The sequence below is a fragment of the Mus caroli genome, unplaced genomic scaffold, assembly GCF_978045245.1.
Source record: "Mus caroli unplaced genomic scaffold, Mus_caroli_1 scaffold_8, whole genome shotgun sequence".
Taxonomy (NCBI): Eukaryota; Metazoa; Chordata; class Mammalia; order Rodentia; family Muridae; genus Mus; species Mus caroli.
The window spans coordinates 131,076,462-131,095,210 of record NW_028227263.1 but is presented as its reverse complement, the minus strand read 5'-3'; the positions used below and the strand labels follow the sequence as shown (position 1 = coordinate 131,095,210).

General features: G+C 37.9%; 1 protein-coding gene across 1 annotated transcript in view; it reads right to left on the bottom strand.

The window, feature by feature from the left end:
- Nucleotides 1-648: 648 nt before the first annotated feature.
- LOC147003551 (sulfotransferase 2A1) overlaps nt 649-18,749 on the bottom strand; it is a 34,698-nt gene continuing 16,597 nt past the window's right edge. Inside the window, exons 4-6 of the mRNA XM_085842210.1 lie at nt 8,678-8,772; nt 6,060-6,237; nt 649-865 (exon numbers count right to left, since the gene is read on the bottom strand). Coding sequence (XP_085698336.1) covers nt 753-865; nt 6,060-6,237; nt 8,678-8,772 — 386 coding nt within the window. The 3' untranslated portion in view covers nt 649-752. The remainder of the gene's footprint in view (nt 866-6,059; nt 6,238-8,677; nt 8,773-18,749) is intronic.

Here is an 18,749-nt window from a genome sequence, read left to right as displayed (position 1 = left end):
GAGGAGAGGGGACAGAATGAGGAAGTTGTAAGTGTGCAGCTGGGAGGAGAGTAGCGAGGTGGCTGCAAGAAGGATGTAAATAGAATAAATAAACAAATGAAAACGTTAAGAATATATATATTTCCTTGCAAATAATGAAGCTGGTATTCATGCAAAGTATGATAAATGCACAAATACTGAGTAATTCTTGTGCAATTTCCATAGTGTCACACTTAGAAAAATTTTCATGTCCAATCTCATTCAATAAAACTACATATAAATGACCTATTTAAATGAAAATAAAATGTTTTAAAGCTGGAATTCTATAAAGTGAATTGGAATTTGCTGATAATACACAACAAGACAATAATAATAGTAGCAAATATATGATGACTCAAGATTCCATGGTTCTAGGCTGAAGAGATGACTCTCAAAGATGGAGAGATATTAGTAGTACTGTATGGCTTAGGTAGAGGACCTGAGATGAGTTCCTAGGACCCAAAGAAGGAAGTTTACAGCTACATTCAACTGCAGGTCCCTCGGAACCAAGGCACTCTTCTGGCCTCTGTAGGTACTACAAACAGAAAGGTATACACACCAGCACTACCACCACTACTGTTGCTACTACTAGTATTAGTAACACAAGGTTTTAAAAATTCACTCTCACAATTCCACAACAGGATTTATTCTATGACCACATCCAGGCATTCAAGATATAGAACAACAGGAACATAAACATCAATTTTCATATATTATCTAGAAGTTTTGAAAACTTATTCCCATGGGAACATCCCTGGTGGGAATCCAGCCATTTTCTCCTGGTAAACTTTATCAAAGGCTTCAGCTTGGGCTACTGTGAAGTGATTCTTCCAGTCCCCAGTTGTGCCTGTAAAATGTGAATAAGATATATAGGTGGATTAATAATTGTTGTAACACTAAACTAGCTCTTCCCATCATATGCTTTTACCTTCTGTTTGATAATGATCACACAGTTAATATGCTACAACCACTCCCGTAGTGACTCATATTACAGGTTTAGAAATCTGGAAGCAGACCTGAGGCACAGTTTCAAGGAAAGAGCCTCCTGGAACCTTGGCATTCCCATAGCTAGAATGCCCCAGATTTCTCTCTGCAATGTTGTGGAGGGTCTTGCATGTTTTCTTACGGTGTTTTACTGGATAAGATTTAGAAGTCTCAGGGTAAGCTTAGCAAAGTATATTTAGAATCTTCATTACAGCCAGGTGTAGCAGACTACATTGCATATTAGAAGCAAGTTGGTGAATTCTTCTGACAAATGGAGATTCCCTACAGATACTTAACAGCCAAGTTACACTCATATGCAAGAATTTACCAATGCCTAGGAAATAGGAGGGTTGTGGTTTTGCATTATTCATGAGAAGGTCTGCTAGAGCAGAAAGCCCTGGTGCTAGCTTTCACAAGGCTCAAAGGAGAAGGACAAATTGTGACTATGTTGTGAAATCCTTACCTATCATTAGCTGACTCTAGACAGGGCTGTTCTATCTTTACTCTAAATATTACCTGGTTCCTGTAAGTCTTTTGAAGTCATTTCTCTGTTTTGTGCCATGTACTTCAACATACTTTGCCTGCTGTGACACCCTACTCCTTTCTTTCTGTATTATATAAGAGTGGTGTTCGATTTGTGACAATACATTCAGATTCAGCACACTCTCTCCTCTCTGTGTCTGTCAGTGAATTCTCCCAGACTCCATGCTCACCTGTTGGAACCTTGATTCCCATGGATTGAGGGGGGCCAACTGAGCCCTGTCCTTGGCATTAATAAATCAAACTATCATTTCCTGTAGTAAATTTCTCTCTCTCTCTCTCTCTCTCTCTCTCTCTCTCTCTCTCTCTCTCTCTCTCTCTCTCTCTCTCTCTCTCTCTCTCTCTCTCTCTCTCCCTCCCTGAAACAGGGTTTCTCTGGCTGTCCTGTAACTCACTTTGTAGACCAGGCTGGCCTGGAGCTCAGAAATCTGCCTGCCTCTGCCTTCCCAGTGCTGGCTGGGAGTAAAGGCGTGTGCCACCATGCCCTACCGAAAATTTCTTCAGTCCTGAAATCATATATGCAAACTTCACCCTCTGTCTAAATTATGTCCTACCTTTTCCTCTCTCACCAATATGCTAGACAATCTAACAGCAGCAACAATGGCTTGATCATTTTATATATACACTGATTATTCCTGCTTCCCATCAAACCTGTTCCTATCATGCTATCCTACTCAGCAGGTTTTATCATCTCAATGATCCAAACAGACTTCAAGTGTTCTGTCTACTTCTTAGTATTTACTTATAGAAGTAAATAATTTTAAAGCAACTTTTAACCAATATCTTAAAGTAGTTTCTACTTATGTGTGTGTGTGGTCACATGAGTGCTGCAAATACACACAGTTATGAGCAGCATTTCAGGTGCCTTGATTTTCTCACCTTTTACAGTGGACCAAGTCCCTCCCAGCTGAGGGCATTGAAGGACTCTGTTTCACTCATCCATGGTGTTTGGTGATACATGAAGATCTGTATAATTTAAGCCCCTGTTCTATGTAGCACTGTGTCTTATGAACATATATTGTTTTTCACCACTCCATTCCAGAATGTCTTTAGTTTGAAACTTAGATATCAATCAACTGCTCACGCTGTGTTGTATCTTCCTTCACTCTAGAGGGCTAATATTTTTCATATAATTACATCTTGGTCTTTGTCTCTTTATTAATGATACTGTAACCTTCTCTTCCCATCTTAACTCCATTTACAATCTAGCAGGCCCCATCATTGCTTTATTTCCTAGCTGTGACACTGTTATATGTACCATGCATTTATGCTTTGAATATACACACAGAATATGCATCTAATATATTTGAAAAGAAAGTGATTCTGAAATTACTAAATGGTTCATTTTACAAAGAGTGCCAAACATATAGGATATACTCAGTGTGGGATTTTCAAATAAATTCATGAATACCTGAGAAAGGTATAGTCAGTGCTCCTATTTTGCTGATGAGGAAACATTAGTCTTTGAGATGTTATCATTATGACAGTGATTGGTGTGTATTTGAATCCAAAAAGAATGACAATAGAAGCCATTCTTTTCTTTATCACATACTTTCTTTCTGTATCATCACATAAGTTAATTTTAATTCACCAGAGATCTATATTAAAGAAAATATAAAGAATTCATAAAAATGTAAATCCTTGATACAGCATATGAAAATAATATACTATAATTGATATGAATGTAAAATGTCATCTAATGAGATGGTATCTATTAATATCCATTGTGCTCTCAGGTTCTTTCTTTTCTTTATTAGAATACATTTTCTTGTTTTTGACAGCATGCCTGGATCCTGATAAGCCAAACCAGATAGATACTAGACTACAAGCATCTCAACAAATTCAATATGGATTCCCAATGTAATAAATCAGTCCATCTGAGAAACCACATTTTTGGAGGTACACACATGGAGTTGTAAGTTCACCTATGTGCAAATTCTGTGCACCTTATTGTAATTTTATTTTCTTTCCTTATTTCTAAAAATCTCCCCAATCTTTTGTGTGTTAGATGGCAGGATAACCCTAACATGTGGTGGCTTAACTCTTATTGAAAAAGAACTTCCTTATAGTTCTGGAGGCTGCAGATCTCACATCAGAGTATTGTCCAAACCTTTGTAGGATTTTCTTTTTGGCCTGAAGATGGCAGGTTTCTTCCTCTGTCCTTTGGTCATCTTCCCTTTTTGACTCTGATTAATGTCTTCTGAAGATACCAGTGAAAATGATCAATGGCCCAACTACTGGGTCCATTAAACATATACTCTGAAGCAATGGGTACAGGGACTTTTGAGTGTTGCCAGAATATGTATCCTATACATGTCTTGATTGTGGCATTGTCTTTACAAAGTCTTGTCAACCAAACAGGGGCTAAATATCTCTCTAGTGTGCATTTCCTGCAGAGCCTAAATATTGAATTATAATGACTACAATTGCACAAGGAAAATCATTGCTTGGAGATTAAAACCAGATGCATCTCAACAACTTGAATTTTTGAGTCTCTGGGATAAAGCTTACAAAGTAGCTCTGCAGAGGCAATAAAAGATAATTTCTTGTGTCTTGAGATGAGAACAATTAAAGGATATGGAAAAATAGGTCTAGTGAATTAGCATTATCTTTGATTTGCTCATAGTTTGATGATTCAAAACTGGCACCAATGTGATAGAGGAATTGAGAAGACAAATATTATCTTTATATACATTTTACTTTCAAAGTTATTTCCAGACATATCCAATTCATCATTGTCTATAATGAATTAGTGAAGCAAGTGGGTAATGTATTTGGTGTCCCCCATCAGTGACCTGGTTTTCAGAATTCCCTGGCTTAAAGGATATTGGTGTCACACTAGTATAAGAAAAAATAATCCCCCAAAATAAAAGCTGTCTTCAAATGCAAAAAAATCATATGCTACATATAATCACTTTGATAATTAAATTTCAAAAGATTAATGAGGTCTTATCAAGTATTTTGGCAGAACTATATTATAATTAGTGTGTATGTATGTATGTATGTATGTATGTATGTATGTGTTCCTGTTATCATCTGTGCTGCATGACAAATAGTATTTCTATTCAGAAGAGATTAAATCCAAGTGTGGTCTCATCCTAAAAGAATCTTACTGGAAAAGCAGAAACAACAGTTATCTTCATGGAATTTTGTCTTAAATTCCATTCCATCTGCTCTGATTTGTCTCTGCTAAAGCTTTTGCTTGTCAGTTTCCTTATTCCTTTGCTGTTAAAAGAGCTACTTCATTCCTTTAGGTATGTAATAACAGACTTTTATTTTCTTACAATGTTTTAACTCTGCCAAATTCTCATTCATTATAGGAAATCAAGAAACAGAACACTTTGCTTTGGTGAGACATTCATTTCTAGTGCAGAGAAATATGTCTGCACAGAGTCTGGAGTGCAGGAGTCTGAGGGAAGCTGGCAAGAACAGTTTATTCTTTCATATGCCTTGATCTTTAGTGTATAGATTTCCATTTTCTTTTAGTGAGTGGTGACATATCTTTATGTTTAAATCTCAGTCAAAATTTCGTATTATTTGGATAGTATGAGTACTAGATTAAATACAATCTGGTAACTACTTAGACTTCCTTTTTTCTACAAAAACTCCTGATATCCCTATATTTTTAGTTTCCATTCTTACACTCCAAAGCAGTCGATGGAAGGTAAAGTCTGAAACATTTTAAGTATGGATAAAGGAAATTAAACTCATAATGTTTACTTCATTCATTTATACCCATGTTTTTATTTAGTGTTAAATATCTAATGACTGACACCTTCTTTCTTCTACTCTCAGTTCCATCTCACCTATCATTATCTAATTAGGTCTGGGTGAGGCACAAGGTCTGATTCATTCTGGCAAAGTCAATCCAGAACTGTACAGCTATGAAACCACACACACAAACAATCTGTTCCCAGCATAGAAAGAGTTGGCACATAAATAAAGAGGATTGAAATTCCCCTTCCAGGAGAGATAATTCCAAAGAAGAGAGGGGTCATGAACCTATGTAATCTAAATAGGTTGGCAAATAACATCAGAATTTAACACTAGAAAATTTTTTTAGAACTATTGGACTTGGCGTCCACTGGACAGCAATCTTGACCTGGTCAACATCTTTTCCAGCTGTTAATGTAATTTTTGTTGTCTTATGGTTATCATCTTAGATATATCTTTGGTCTAATGCATTACACTTTTTTATTTTATATTTTAGAGATGAGGAATATGATACAGGGAACTTGACAAAATGCCTCATAGAACACTGACCTCTTTCCCATTTTTTTCATTGAAGTTATTGGACATGACCACCTCCAATCCCAAGTTCATATCCCAGAATAAATCAGCTTTGCAGATTATTTGAAGCCCATATCTTCTCCATAAAACCATTCCCTGTTGTGTCTGTGAGAAGCTATCGGTGATGAGCAGTGACTTTCAGTACATTACCAACTACTTAGAGCTTTATTGCCACAACAACCCCTTCACATGTTCTGACATATTCTGAAGCTAGATGATCTCTTTACCTTTTCTCATGAGCTTCAAGCCATTAGTAATCTGATCTTCCTTAACGAGACTAAAATTTGACATGTTGTTTTCTTTCATGGCTTGGAAAGAGCTGTAGTTGAGGACGAGATCCAGCTCATCTGGCCCTAATTTTTTTCCTAGGAAGTCACAGATCTTCTTTATGGTTCCCTTTGTATCCTAAAAGAAGAACAAACTGAAATGAGGGCAATAAACACAGAGCACTGAGAGAAAAGTTTAAAAAATGGGATCTGTGTATGGGGATGATCAAAGTGTTGTGAAAGGGCATCATCAAATGAGAGAGCATGAATAGGAATTAGGCAATAAAAGAAATGGAACAAAGGGAGGAAGGACTCACACTCAACATTTATATATTGAGTGTGCTTGCAATGTGGCTCATCTATGGTGTCTAAAAGACAGAGGCTGGGGATTCTTTTTAGGGAGGAGAAAATGTAAGAGAGAGATTCTCATAGAACCAAGGTTAAATTTAAACTTGCTTTTTAGAGGATCATGACCTTGAATTTCAGACCTTCCTTGTCCATCTCCATAGTGCTATGGTCACAGGTGTGTGCTGATGCACTCACTCATTATACTGAGTTTTTTTTCTTAATACAGGGCCTCACTATGGAGTTTTTTCTTGTGTGTTGGAAGTTGCTGTGGCGATTAGTATATGTCAAGCTCACACAGATCAGAAATCCATCTATCTGGCTTTTTCCTTCCAAGTTCTGGAACTGAAAGTATGTACAACCATAACTATCCTGCCCTGGGACATTTATAGAAACTTATAGAAATGCTGCTGAACAATGATCAAGGCAAATGAAGACATGTGCACAAAATCCTCAGCAGATATTAATGTTAGTGCCAGATAATACTGTTTGATTAGGCTAACTGAGAACAATCCAGATTTTATGACAGTTTCATGCAAATGTTCTCAATATTTATTACTTGAGGGTACTTCTGAGAGATTTTGTTTTGAGTAAGCATCTCAGGTGGTGGCTCAGGGGGTCATCACATTCCCAATTTTTCTGTCTCAGATCTCTAACCGTTGCAATGATGTCAGTGTACTACCACAATTAATTTAATCTTCTGATATAATCATTACAAGGTAAAATCTTAGAACAACAAAAATTGTGCTTTCAATACTACCCCTCCCCCTGGCGACATGAGGTTTTATTGGTTTAAAACTTTTTTTTTACATATTTATCAGAGTACTGCTTAATATTTCATAGAAATGTAAACAATCATGATAATAACTGAAAGAATGTGTTAATGGTCAGATAGAAGACTTATTAGAATGTGTAGTAGTGTGTAGCAGACAGCTGGGTAGTGATCCTTTCTTGGGAAAACTGAACTTAATGATGATTAAGTAAAAGATTCTACATATGGGAAAAAGAGTATGATGAAACTTTTTTAATTATTTAAGTTTATTTATTTTTTACACTCTATATTTTATTCCCTTATATCCTGATCCACCCTATGACTGTTCCACATTGCATACATCCTCCCCACCATGGTATCTCTATGGGGGTGTCCTCCCAAACCCAGCTGACGTCTAATCTCCCTGTGTCCTTCTTTCTCCCAAGGGTTAGATGCATCATCTTTGAATGAACAGTGACCCAGAAATTCTCTATTGTATATGTGTTGAGGGCCTCATATCAGCTGGTGTATGCTGTCTGGTTGTCCACTGTTTGAAAGATCTCAGGGGTCCAGATTAATCGAGACTCTTTGTCCTCCTAAAGGATCACCCTTCTCCTTTCAACGTACTCTAATTCAAAAACAAGTGTTAGCTACTTCTGTCCATTGGGTGGGTGCAAACATTTGCCTCTGATTCTTTCATCTGCTTGCTGGGTTTTTCAGAGGGCATTCATCATAGGTCCCTTTTTGTAAGCTATCCATAGACTCAGAAATAGTGTCAGACTTTGTGACCTCCCCTTGAACTGGACCCCACTTTGGGTCTTTTGCTGGACCTTCTTTTCCTCAGGTTCCTCTCCATTTCCAACCCTGTCATTCTTTCAGACAGGAAAAATTATGGGTTAAACTTATGCCTGTGGGATGGGCCCACTCTCCTTCACTTGATGCCCTGTCTTCCTGCAGATGGTGCAGGTAGGGTCTATAACATCCTGCTCCCAAATGCATGGAAATTCATCTAAGTTCTCTCCCTTTGAGTCCTGAGAGTCTTTAACTTCCCAGGTCTCTGGTGCATTCTGGAGGGTCCCCCCAACCTCTTATTTTCAGAGGATGCCTGTTTCCATTCTTTCTGCTGGCCATCAGAGTTTCAGTCCTTTTCCTTCACCCAGTACTAGATCAGGTTCACATGTCCCTCCCAGTCCCCCCATACACTTTCCCTCCCAGCTTCCTCCCTTCTGCTTCCTCAGAGATAAACACTCCGAGGTCTAATTTAATTTTGAATAATTGCATCTTTCAGTTTTTGTCTGGTTGTACTTTTTCTTTTTATTAATAAATATTTTTCTCCATCCCTAGAGGGGAGCAGGTAGGTTGAGAGCAGATCTTTGGCTTTCTCTCTGCCTTTCTAGATCCCATGCCTAATTTTCATCTTTTTTATTGTTGTTGTTGTTGTAATAGGTTCTTGTACTTAACTGAGTGGTAACTGTAAGGTCACCTTTTTCATGTCTTCATAGTATAGTACCAAGAAGTTGTCCCATTCTCTCATGGACAGCCAGCCACGGATATGCTCAAACCATGATCCATATATGACTGTGTAAAGGGAGAAGTAGAGTCTCAATTACAAAGTAATAACACAGTGTCTGCTTGACTTTCTTCATTTTCTGATAGCAACAGCAGAAAGCTTCACTATGAAAAATCTAACTAGTCTGTATTTATAACATTAAACATGATGTTTGAGGTTAACACAGATATAGAGAACTAATAAAATCAAGTTCATTATGAAACTCATTACCACACAGCTTTACCATTGATGCCAAGAGGAGATATTCTACTGTCAAGGTGCAAGGACAGAGGTGTGTGCTGGGGGAAATCTATCACAACAATACAGAAATCTAGAGGTGATTTCTGTAAGTTCCTGCCTCCTGGTGAGGTGTATGAAGAAAACACAACGATTTGATAACAAAGATGGGAGAACAGTATTTTATATGGTGTTGGAAAGAAAGATTTCCATCAGTACAGCAATCTACTGGCAGAAATCTAATAGATGTATGAATCAAAGCTATATGACATCATTAATAATCATCTCAACAAAGTTAGTTAAGGGGATCAGGCTCCTTTGAGTGTGTGTGTGTGTGTGTGTGTGTGTGTGTGTGTGTAAGAGATGGAGAGAGAGAGAGAGGGAGAGAGAGAGAGAGAGAGAGAGAGAGAGAGAGAGAGAGAGAGAATATGTTTGTGAGGTTTTAGAGTATATAAGAGAACTATATAAGGCACTGCCAAGTGGGGAAGACAAGAGACAGGAATTTCAACAGAATATCTCAACGCAGCATACCTATGTCTACAATTCCCTTTGGGAGTATATAGGGGTATCCTTTCCATTTCTCAATTTTCAATTTTCAGTCCCTGATGTTTTACATAGTGCTCTTTTCCTGAGTTGAACTCACATGCTGCAATATAGATGTGCAAGGTCAGAGGTGCCCAGTAGTGCAATAATGACACAATTGTTATGGGGTTACTTAAATGATGTCTGATTGGATTTGAGGCTTGATCCTTGAGATGGAATTCATGCCTGGTACTATAATCCTGGTTATGAACCCATGGTTGATGATGTCATAGTTCCAAACTAGGATTCCGACTGTCAATTTACTAAATGGTCATATTGTCAAACTACAGTCTAAATATTTGTATTTATACCTGTGGATTTGTGCTGTTCTATATCTTTGTTAGAGATTAATTTTGCAACTATCTCTGGTTAATGTAGACTCAGAAGTGATCAAAATGTGCAGCATAATTGTGAGTGTTCAGTCATTGATATATCATTCCTTACCCAAGGCTCAGGAAATACCATGGAACAGGAAGTAGAAAGTAAAAGCTAGAGAATGTGGTGGAATGCTTTGAAATTTGGAATGCTCTGTAAATATTGTCCTTTGAACATACATTAGCTGTTATGCAAATGTGCTCATATCACCAATGGTTGCCTAAAGAAAAACTGCATAACATAAAGCTGGTTAATATTCCAGGATGCATGGGAGAGGGTGTCCTGAATCTGTACTCCTCACTGAGGATCTATTTGCAGTTGATGACTGCTAGATGAGAAAGACTTCCACACCCTTTCCATATAGGACCACTGTTATGGTTCTAGTGCCCACATGGACGGCCCCACATCCATGCACATATGAACATCACAAATTAGCATTAGGGGGTTGTATTGTTTTGAAAAAAATTAAGTTCCACTATGGACATATTATGTGATGTATAATGTGTTAGAATACATACTGGCAAACCTGGCAGAATATGATATAACATATTCATTTTTTTATCTTTGGAAGAATAGAAATATTATGTAAAAATCACAAAAAATTTGAAAACTAAATCAAGCACAAACAAAGGACATAGGAAAATCTAATGCTTGTCTAAATAAAATTCTAAAAGCAGATAATTCAGGATGAAGAAGCCAATATATGATGCCAATTCACTTTACTTTTGAAGGACACCAGTTCCAATATCTAAGACATATTTATTCCAAGAATGAGTTTTTAAATCTTCTTCAGAAACCACTTCATGATGAATTTTCATGATAGTTTAGTTCATCTCTTATCCACTATCAGAAAAGTGTATCCATGTAGTAAACAGAGATTAAGTCACAGACCCACAGCTCCTATTGGTGCAGACAATATGAGACTTTGGAGTGGTGAGCAGTAATTTGGATTCTATATTAAACCTTTTGCTCCAATGTTTAGGTATCATATTGGATGTGGATGTAACATATTATAGAGGCAGAGGTGGTGGATGACTTGACTAAAACAGTGTTTTATGAACACTTCATGGCAGTTGGACACATTAACTCACTAGTTGTGACAGTATGTGCAAGACCTGTGTAAGCTCAAGAGAGACTGAGTTCCTGCATGGAGCAAGAGGTTGGTCATGATGTGCCAACTATGAGGAACTACTAGTGACTGATGGCTTCCTGAAGAGAGTCAGTTTATTTATGAGTGTTTATCTAACTACAGTGAATATTCATACACCCAAAAATGTATAGGCAGAATTAATTGCAATGGATGGTTTTAAAAAGCAACAGGACTGGAGAGATGGCTCAGGATTTTAGAACACTTGCTGCTCCCACAGAAGATGTTGGTTCAGTTCCCAGTACCAACATGGTAACTCACTATCTTCTGTAACTTCAGTTCTAGAAGATAATTTATACCCCTGGCCATCGTGGGTAATGCTCTCATTATGGTTCACATACATACATGCAGATAAAAGACACCTAGACATAAAATAAAACTAAATCTTAAAAAGATAATATACAAAGTTGGATGCTTATGGGATTAGAAGCAGTATAAGGGAGGAATCAGGAAAGGGAATGAATGTGATAAAAATACAACTTATGTGATTATCAAAGAGTTAAAAGATATATTTAAAAACTTTTATACAAAGAGCACAGAGATACTGAGTTAACTCAAAGAACATTAGTCTTCTAACCCTTGAGAAGGAAGATCAATGAAAAGAATACCTCATTTTACAGCTGTATACCGGAGATTCAGAGAATATAGTAAGCCCTAGAAAATTGAAGTAAAAGAAATCATTTATACGATTTATTTTATTTTTTATTTCCATATATGCCTATGTTATGTTTGTGAGATTGCCTGTATGTATGTTTTTATTTGCAAAAGAGAGAAGAGGATTTCAGTTACTCTGAATATGGAGTTATAGAAAATCATCACCTACTCAGGGTGTGAGTGTGGGGAACCAGACTCTACTCCTCTAAAAAAGCAGCAAGTGCTATAGATCACTGAGCCTTCTGTCCAGCTCCTAATGGTATCATTTTTAAAAGAAAGACATGAGCAACTTTACTGAACAAAAAAGTAGAAATTAGCAAAAATTCGAAATTGTAAATGAAATGAATAGATTTTTAAAAGGGAATGAAGCAATTGTTTTATGGCTCAATGTATAAAATGTTTATCATATAAGCCTTATGATCACTTCTCATTTTCTGTAACCTGAGTAAATCAGAAGGAAATAAATGACTCCACAAAGTTGCCCACAGATCATCACTGATGTTCTGTGATATGTGTATCCACACAGACACTATGCACACATACATCCCAGATAATAATAAAGAAAATATCATTAAAGGAAAAAAGAAATAGGAAACTGGACACAATCTATAAATACCCGGAAGACAGTCCTAATTAGGAATCATGTAGATACAATTGGCATGTGTGTATGTATGTAAACATTGTCCTGATTATTAATTGAAGATATAGAAGGATAATGTATATTGTGAGCAGCATCATTCCTTACTTAGTGGGATCCTGAGAAGTATAGATGGAGGAAAAATCCAAATGAAGGCCAAAAGGCCATGACCTATATATTTATTCTCTTCTTGATCATGACTGTGTAAACAAAGAAAGTACATTGAAATCACTGAGAGATCTGTTAAGCCATACATTTCAGAAAAAGAGAGGATAGGTGTCCGCCTGACTCGGGAGGGCTTTGCCTGAGCATCAGTGGGAGATATCTTGGCTCCGGAACTCGCTAAAAATAGTCTGCACAGGTGAGAGTGTGGACTACAGAAGCTAACAGTTTCTGGTATAGGCAGGAGCCACAGAGCTTCTGAGGCAGCCCCCTTTTCAGGCTCCAGACACCCAGGCACCTTCCCTGCCAGAGGATAGGTGTCCGCCCTGCCAGGGAGGGCTTTGCAGGAGCACCTGGGGGAGCCATCTTGGTTCCTGGATCCCTCTGAGACTAGTCTGTGCAGGTGAGAGTGTGGACTACAGAAGCTAACAGCTTCTGTGACAGGCTGAAGCAACACAGCTTCTGACACAGGTCCTGTTTTGGGCCTTCATCCTCGGCCAGGAGACAGGTCCAAACACCAGATATCTGTGCACCTTCCCTGTAAGAGGAGAGCTTGCCTGCAGACCATTGAAACTCAGACAAGAGCTAGTCTCCCAGGTCTGCTGATAGAGGCTAAAAATCATGAGGGGAATAATCTCTAACCCGAGACAACTATAACAACTAACTCCAGAGATTACCAGATGGCGAAAGGTAAACGTAAGAATCTTACTAACAGAAACCAAGATCACTCACCATCATTAGAACCCAGCACTCCCACCTTGCCCAGTCCAGAGCACCCAAACACATCTGAAAAGCTAGACCCAGATTTAAAAACAAATCTTATAAAATTTTTAAGCATTTTAAGTTTATTATAAAAAAAACTTCAACCAGAGAAATGGATACAGAAAACGTGGTACATTTTCAGAATGGAGTGCTATGCAGCTATTAAAGCAATGAGTTTATGAAGTTCTTAGATAAATGGATTGATATGGAGGTTGTCATACCAAGTGAGGTAACCCAATCTCAAAGGAACACACATGATATGCACTCACTGATAAGTGGATAATACCCATAAGTTTAGAATCCTTCTTAGAAGGGGAACAACATAACCATGGAAAGAGTTGTAGAGGCAAAGTTCAGAGCAGAGCCTGAAGGAATGACAATCTAGAGACTGCCTCACTTGCAGATCCATCCCATGAACAACCATCAAACCCAGACACTGTGGTAGATGCCAACAAGAGCTTGCTGTCAGGAGCCTGATATAGCTGTCTCCTGAGGGACTTTTCTAGTTCCTGGCAAATACAGAAGTGGATGCTCACAATCATCCATTGGATGGAGCCGAATGTCCCTAATGAAGGAACTAGAGAAAGTACCCAGGGAGCTTAAGGGGTTTGAAGCCCCATAAGAGGATCATCAATATGAACTAACCAGTACCCCAAGAACTCCTTGGAACTAAACACCCTATCAAAGAAAACACATGGTAGAACTTGAGGCTCTAGATATATATGTAACAGAGGATAGCCTAATTAGTCATCAATGGGAGGAGAGGCAGGCCCTTGTTCCTGTGAAGGGTCTATGCCCCAGTATAGGGGAATGCCAAGACCTGGAAAAGGAGTGAGTTGGTTGGGGAGTAGTGGAGGTTGAAGGGGATAGGGGAGCTACAGAGGGGAAACCATGAAAGGGAATAACATTTTGAAATGTAAATAAAGAAAATATCTAATAAAAAAAAAGAATTGACATACAAGAATAATTGAACCTTCACATGAAATATTACAATTTCAACATCACCTCAATTCACTATCCACCACCAAAACCAAAACTGTATTAGTAGACTTAGAACGAAAACAATAATTAGCTATGCATTCTCTTTCAACACTTTTGCAAATTACCTGCAACAAATTCTTTCTCATCACTTTATATTTATGCTTTCTTTTATTTTCCCAAGGCTTCATAAATATTCTTTCTTTTGAAAATATCATTCTGACTGGAGTAAGATAAGCTCACAAAGTAGTTTTTATTTGCATTTCCAGGATGGCTAATAATGTTGAATGGTTTAAAAATTGGAGATGAGGAATTTGTTTTTCTTGTTTTGGTTGCACTATTAGGTTCCATGATACAGATTTTGCTCCAGTTTTTTTTTCTTGATTTTGAATTTTTAAAAATCTTTTAGACTCTAGACAACCACAGACCGTGAACATGTAGATTGGAAAAGTTTTCATCCATTCTGTAGCCTGAATCTTCACATGAAAAATGATTTACATTGGTTTATAGAAGCCCTTTCTTTGAGCAAGGTCCTACTTGTCCATTATTTGCCTTGTTGTCTGAGTGGGATGAATCCTATTTAGCAAGTCCTTACCTGAAACGATATACGACTTTTTCCTTTAGCAGTTTCATAGATTTGAGTCTTCTGTTGAGGTTCTTGATCCACTTGATATTGGTGTGTGTCTGTCAGGCTGTGTCTGTCCTTCTGTGTCTGTCGGTCTGTCTATGTGTGTCACTGTTTATATGTTTGAGGGATGAGGGATTATATGCCCCAGTACAGGGGAATGCCAGGGCCAGGAAGCAGGAGTGGGTGGGTTGGGGAGCAGGGAGGGGGGAGGGTATAAGGGACTTTTAGAGTAAAGTAGGAAAGGGGATAGCATTTGAAATGTAAATGAAGAAAATATCTAATAAAAATAAAAATAAAAAAGAAGATATAGACTCAGTCTTCTACATACAGCAATCTAGTTACCAATTTACTGAAGAAATTGTCTTTCTTAAATGTATATTTTTTTAATTTTGCCAAACAAAAAGAACCATCAGTTGTGTTAACATATTGTCTTGTTTTTCTACTCCATTAATCTCTATGTCTGTTTTTGTAACAGTCGAATGCTCTCTTTAATATCTCTGTAGTATAACTGGAAATAAGGTACTGTTTTTTCAAGATCAATTTGATTATCAGAATGATTTTTTTATTTGCTTTCATATGAATTTATTACTGATTTTGTTTTTTATTTGGACATTTCATACATGTATAAATTACATTCTAATATTGATAGCATTCACCTTCTCTAATCTCCCTCTGTCTTTATTAACCTCTATTCCCTATAGTTCTCTTTTAAAACACTCATATCTCTTTATTCATGACTCATTAGTATAACCATGAATAGGATTTTCTGTGAAACTGTAGAGTTGAACTACCCATTGAAACCTATTAAGGATCTCAATTGGTATAAAACTGAAGACAGTGGCTTCCTATGACCCAGAATCCTTCAGTATCTGGCACTTCAGCAGGGATTAGTGATGTTCCATGAGTCTCCTCCCCAACCTATGATTAATTATTGATGAATGCCAGACTTGTACAGACCCATTGCAAGCAGCTTCAAATGATTTTACTTGCTGCATTTAGTCTGCCATGTTCACAAGCCAGTATTTTATAGCACTTCTCTCTTTATCTTCAGCTCCTACATTCATTCCACCATCTCTTCTGCAATAATATCTAAGCATGAGAAGTGGATGTGCAATATACCATGTAAGAATGAACATCTTACCATTCTGCACGAATTCAATTTTTTTTTAATTCTGTGGATAATGACATTGAAATTTTGATTGGGATTGTGTTGGATCAGTACATTGTTTTGGAGGGATGGCAATTTTTTGTAACATTAACTCTCCTAGTTTTAGAACAGGAGATTTTCTATTTTCTACCTCTTAGTGTCTGCTTCACCCTGTTGAAAATTTCACTGTAGAGGATATATCACCTCTTTCTTGTATTAATTTCTTTTCTACTGCTGTGATAAAACACAATGAACAGGGCACATTATAGAAGGAATGTTTTGTTTGGGGTTTATGGATCTAGAGAGACAAAGGTATATTATCATTACTATGGCTGGAAGTATGACACCATCCAAGTAGACAGAGTATTCAAGCAGCAATTTAGATCTCACAAGTGAATCCATAAGCAGGAGGGAGAGAGATCACTCAAAAAGGTGCCAGTTTTGAAACTTTAAATCTCACTCCAGTGACATATTTCCTCAAGCAAGTTCACAGTTCATACTACTCACAAAATATTCACCACTTCGGGATCACATATTCAAATGCCTGAAATTTATAGGGGACATCTCTTTCAAGCAAGCAAACGGTGATATATTTATTCTGGGATATTTTCTTTTGTCTTCCTTTTTATTAGATATTTTCTTTACTTACATTTCAAAAGTCATCCCCTTTCCTGGTATCATCCCCCTCCCCAGAAATCCCCTTATACCATCCCCTCTCACCCTGCTTCTATAAAGGTGTTCTCCCACACACCGACTGCTGCCACCCCACAGTGACTTTGAACACTGGGGCATTGGGTCTTCACAGAACAAAGGGTTTCTCCTCCCATTAATGCCCAACAAGGACATCCTCTACTACATATGTGGCTGGAGCTATGAGTCCCTCCATGTGTACACTTTGGTTGATGGTTTAGGCCCTGGGAACTCTGGGGTCTGGTTGGTAGATATTGATGTTCTTCCTGTGGAAATTTAAATCCCTTTAGCTACTTCAGTCTTTGATCTAAATCCTCCATTGGGAACCCAGTGTTCTGTCCAAGCATCTGCCTCTGTATTTGTCAGGCATTGGCAGAGCCTCTCAGGATACAGATATATCAGGTTCAAGTCTAAGTGGATCAAAGAACTCCACATAAAACCAGAGACACTGAAATTTATAGAGGAAGTGGTGAAGAGCCTCGAAGATATGGGCACAGGGAAAAGATTTCTGAACAGAACACCAATGGTTTGTCAAGAATAGAGAAATAGGACCTCATAAAATGCACAGGACACTGTAAATAAGACAAAAAGCAACCAACAGAGCAGGAAAAGATCTTTACCAATCCTAAAGCTGAAAGGGGGGATAATATCCAATAAATATAAAGAATACAAGAAGTTGAACACCAGAAAACTAAGCAACCCTATTAAAAGATGGGAGCTAAATCAGTTTGGCAGTTCCTCAGAAAATTCGACTTAGCAATACCTGAAGATCCTGCAATACCACTCCTGAGCATATATCAAGAAGATGCTCCAACATGTAGTAAGGACACAGGCTCCACTATGTTCATAGCAGCATTATTTATAATAGCCAGAAGCTGAAGAGACCCTTAATGTCCCTCAACAGAGGAATGGATACAGAAAGTGTGGTACAGTCACAGAATGGAGTACTACGAAGCTATTAAAAACAATTGACTTCATGAAATTCCTAGACAAATGGATAGATCTGTAGGATATCATCTTGAGGTAAACCAATCACAAAAGAACACACATGATATGCACTCACTGAGAAGAGAATATTAGCTCAGAATTTCATAATCCTTTTCTGAAGGGGATCCAAATACCCATGGAAGGAGTTACAGAGACAAAGTTAAGAGTAGAGCCTGAAGGAAAGACCATCCAGAGACTGTTCAACTCGGGGATCCATCACATTAACAACCACCAAACCCAGACACGAGGCAGATACCAACAAGAGCTGGCTGACAGGAGCCTGATATAGCTGTCTCCTGTGAGGCTCTGCTAGAGTCTGGCAAATACAGAAGTGGATGCTCACAGCCATCCATTGGATGGAGCACAAAGTCTGCAATGAAAGAGCTAGAGAATGTATCCAAGGAGCTGAAGGGGCCTGTAGCCTCATAGAAGCAACATCAATATGAACTAACCAGTACCCCCCAGAGCTCCTTGGAACGAAACCCCCAATCAACGAAAACACATGGTGGAACTTGTGGCTCTAGATGTATATATAGCACAGGATGGCCTATTCAGTCATCAATGGGAGGAGAGGACCTTGGTCCTGTGGAGGCTCTATGCCCCAGCATAGGGGAATTCCAGGACTAGGAATGAGAGTTGGTAGGATATTGTGCAGGCAGGGTGAGGGGATAGGGGATTTTCAGTGGGGAAACTAGGAAAGGGGATAACATTGGAAATTTAAATAAAGAAAACTTATCATAAAAAATTTAAAAAATAATACATCACAACTAGGTTTTCTTAATGAACATAAATAGAAAAATTCTTTTTGTTTGTTTTGTTTTTAGTAGAGTTTACAATCTTTGCTCTTACTGAGGTGCAAACCCACAATAAGAAAAAATTTTGGACATTGGAGGTCTTTGTAATAAGGCTGTACTTCAATATTCCTCACATAACCAAAGGTTATACCTCCATATTATCCAAGCTAAGAGTTGAAAATTCAGTTGTGCCAAGGAACGAATTGTAGGCATGATTTTTCAATAC